Raw genomic sequence first — 3299 nt, 5'->3', positions numbered from 1 at the left:
TTGGTTCACTAATGCTCGGCAGGATCCATGCCTGTCAGGGTGGGCTGGAATAATACAGAATGAAAGTACTTCTCAATCTTTACTTAAAGGAAATAGTCTTGCCACATCTCTAAATTCAGTTTTTTTACATGCCGCCTGCATCAGAATGAAGCAGTAATGATTCAAAAGCTACAGTTTAGTACACCTTGGGATGCCATCATCCTGATGATCAGAGCGGTTGTAAACCCTCAGGTTAGGCAAACAATCATTATTAGCAACATTCCACATGTACTCCCTTTCCATTTGACCTCCTAATGACTGCTGCCACCTGCTGCGGTTCCCTGCTCTGATGGACTCATTGTCAGTACTGTTGGTGCTGTTAGTACGGCTAGAGAGACCAAGAGGGAATCCTAATTGTAATAAACCGTAGTTTGACTTTATATGATGGCTGTCGTAGTATCCTTGTGATCTGTCACATTTCCAAATGCTGTTGTACTATTAATTGTTTTAGAAATAATTGAAATTAATATAATTGTCTCTTTTAGTCAAATTTAAAAAGATGTATTAATGTATTATTTTTATAAACAAATTAAAGTTGTGATTGAATCCCAGGATCCATCTTTTGGTTATATAACTGTCATGTAACCCAGATAATGTAATAACACAGGTACACAGTCTATGAAGTAAACCACGCCTCTCTATGATCATAAAACAACTGGACAACTGTCATTCTGGTCGCTATGAAATGTATAGGGATAAGTGCTAACTAACACCTGGAATGTAATAAAAAGATCATAGTCCAACCAATCACACTACTATTTGGCATATCTGAACAAAACCAACAACTACCAGTCATTGGCCTTAAGCCCTTAGCTAATTCCTTGTGGTTAAACAAATCATTAGACAATGATGTCATAATTGTTCCAGGCCTAGTCCCATTGTGATGATGAAAGCAGATAGTTTCTCCAGTGTTGGAGCTGTCTCTGCCATCCCTCTGTTCTGTTGCAGCCGTGCGGCCCGGGGAAGTATGTGTTCGACATCGGCTGTGAGCAGCATGGGGAATACCAGAGGGCAGAGCAGGTAGTTCCACATCAACACCATGCTCTTTCTTTGGAACAGCAGCCATGATATGTTAATTAGCCATGATATGACACCCATGGAAGTGAGACACAACATAACCATGGCAACTCTCTTAACTGAATGTGCAGCCAGCAACGGACAAGGAGAGCGGTAAACATTTAGAGAGACACAGGTGGCTCTACCTGGGCTCCAGAGAGGGGGGAGCAGAGGAGGTGCTCTTCAGCTTCTTGCATGACCATCTTAGTCTTCATCTTTTCATTGCTGTTGCATGTCCCGCTTCTTCTTTGTCAGTATGCACACATGCATATTTGACTTTGTATGCATGATGTGATGACTCCATCCAGATAATAAGTATGTTGCGGGCTGCACTGTGTGTCACCTTTAGAGAGCCTGGAGTTCTCTCCATACCACACTGTAACAAAGTACTCTGTTAAAAGTCCTGCAGTAAAATGTTACTTACGTTAAAGGATGTAAGTTTCATCATGAAAATGTACTTAAAGTATCAAAAGTAAAAATACTCAATGCAGAAAAACCCTCAAATTTTAAAAAGTGTAAACGATCCAAATTCACCTAATTGTTTAATGACATCATCATCTCAGCTGGACTTGTTGGCCATTATATTGTTGCTAGGTTACTTTATAATAAAACATCAGATTATAAAAACTACATGTGGTTAGTGTGCAGGAATCTTAATGTGGAAAGGAACTAGTAACTAAAGTAACTAGTAACTAAGCTGTCAGATGAATGTAGTGGAGGAACTAAAGTAACTAGTAACTAAAGTAACTAGTAACTAAATCTGTCAGATTTATTTATTTTATTTTATTTTATTTATTTATTTCTTAAAGGGGGGACAATACATATTAATGAACATTTTCACAAATGTAAATATGCCAGATTGTAGCCTTAGGCTAATTTCATATGCAGACCCCCTGGCAGGGAATGGTACACAAAAAATAATAAGTGCATACAAATACACTATACACTACACACATACACTATACAACAGGCTATATACAGAGAAACAAGGACAAGAACAGTGATCACGTCAGAAACGACGTACAGAGAAGAATGGAGAACAAAGGACATATAGAGACAAAAAAAAAAACAAAAAAAAAACACATTGACTATTACACAAACCACAATTTTGCACATGCCCTGTCTAACCTGATATTGCACTGACCCATATACAACACCCTATATTACACTGAACCATAACACCACCTATTGCCTGACCCATATAACACCACCCTATATTGCACTGACCCATATAACACCACTCTATATTGCACTGACCCCTATAACACCACCCTATATGCACTGACACCATATAACACCACCTATATTGCACTGAACCATATAAACACCACCCTATTTGCACTGACCCATATTTAATAATGCAGTACTCTGTTTACGTCTGATGTATAAAAATTCCCTAAACATGATCACAAGTTTGTGTGTCCCTCAGCCACACTTTAAACGACTCCAAGATAGGAAGACTTGTTCTTTCCCTCACTGATTGTGGAATACTATTCCAGAAGCTCACTCCCTGATACGACACAACGTTCTGTGAAAAGGCGGTTTCGCCTAAAGCCCAAGTTGCAATCAATCTCATAGTGGCTCTAGTCACTCGAGTCCCGGCAACACTGCTACACTTTTGTTTAATAAAATCACTCAATGGTGGAGGCGCCAAACCATGTATAATCTTATAGATTAGACAGGCTGATTTAAATAATTTGAAATTAGCAAAATTAAAAGCTTATATTTATCTAAAATTTGGCAATGGTGATATGATGAAGGTTTCTTGTCTAATATTTTCAATGCTCTTTTGTAGCATACTTTGATTGGCTCAATAGCAGCGTGACTCGTATAGGACCAACTTGTGATACAGTACTCAATATGAGCCAGTATCATAGCGTGCAGGAATGTAATCGCTGCTGTATCTGTTAATGATGAACGAACCTGCCTAAAATTCCTTATATTAACATTTACTGTTTTCACAACTTTTTTAACGTGTTTTTTAAAGGACAATTTCGAGTCTATCATTACTCCCAAATACTTAAATTCCTCAACATTAATCAATTCTAGTCCACCCAAGCGAACTTTTACAGCGGTCACGGTTGTTTTAGGTTTACTAAAAAACATTGATACAGTCTTTTTAACATTAAGACACAGGCATGACTCATTCAGCCATTTTTGTAAGTCATGTAAAGATGAATGTAGTGGAGTAACTAAAGTAACTA

The 3299-nt window shown here is 38.0% G+C and overlaps 1 protein-coding gene across 2 annotated transcripts in view; it reads left to right on the top strand.

The window, feature by feature from the left end:
• rsph1 (radial spoke head component 1) overlaps positions 1 to 3299 on the top strand; it is a 6343-nt gene that overhangs the window by 2241 nt on the left and 803 nt on the right. Inside the window, exons 6-7 of one of the 2 annotated variants that reach the window (XM_032542031.1) lie at positions 988 to 1059; positions 1188 to 1271. In XM_032542031.1, the coding sequence (XP_032397922.1) occupies positions 988 to 1059; positions 1188 to 1271 (156 nt within the window). The remainder of the gene's footprint in view (positions 1 to 987; positions 1060 to 1187; positions 1272 to 3299) is intronic. The other variant, XM_032542032.1, reaches the window with a different exon arrangement.

This window comes from Etheostoma spectabile, chromosome 17 (assembly GCF_008692095.1).
Source record: "Etheostoma spectabile isolate EspeVRDwgs_2016 chromosome 17, UIUC_Espe_1.0, whole genome shotgun sequence".
Classification (NCBI taxonomy): Eukaryota; Metazoa; Chordata; class Actinopteri; order Perciformes; family Percidae; genus Etheostoma; species Etheostoma spectabile.
The sequence above is the reverse complement of the archived record's forward strand: the minus strand, read 5'-3'. Positions and strand labels throughout refer to the sequence as shown.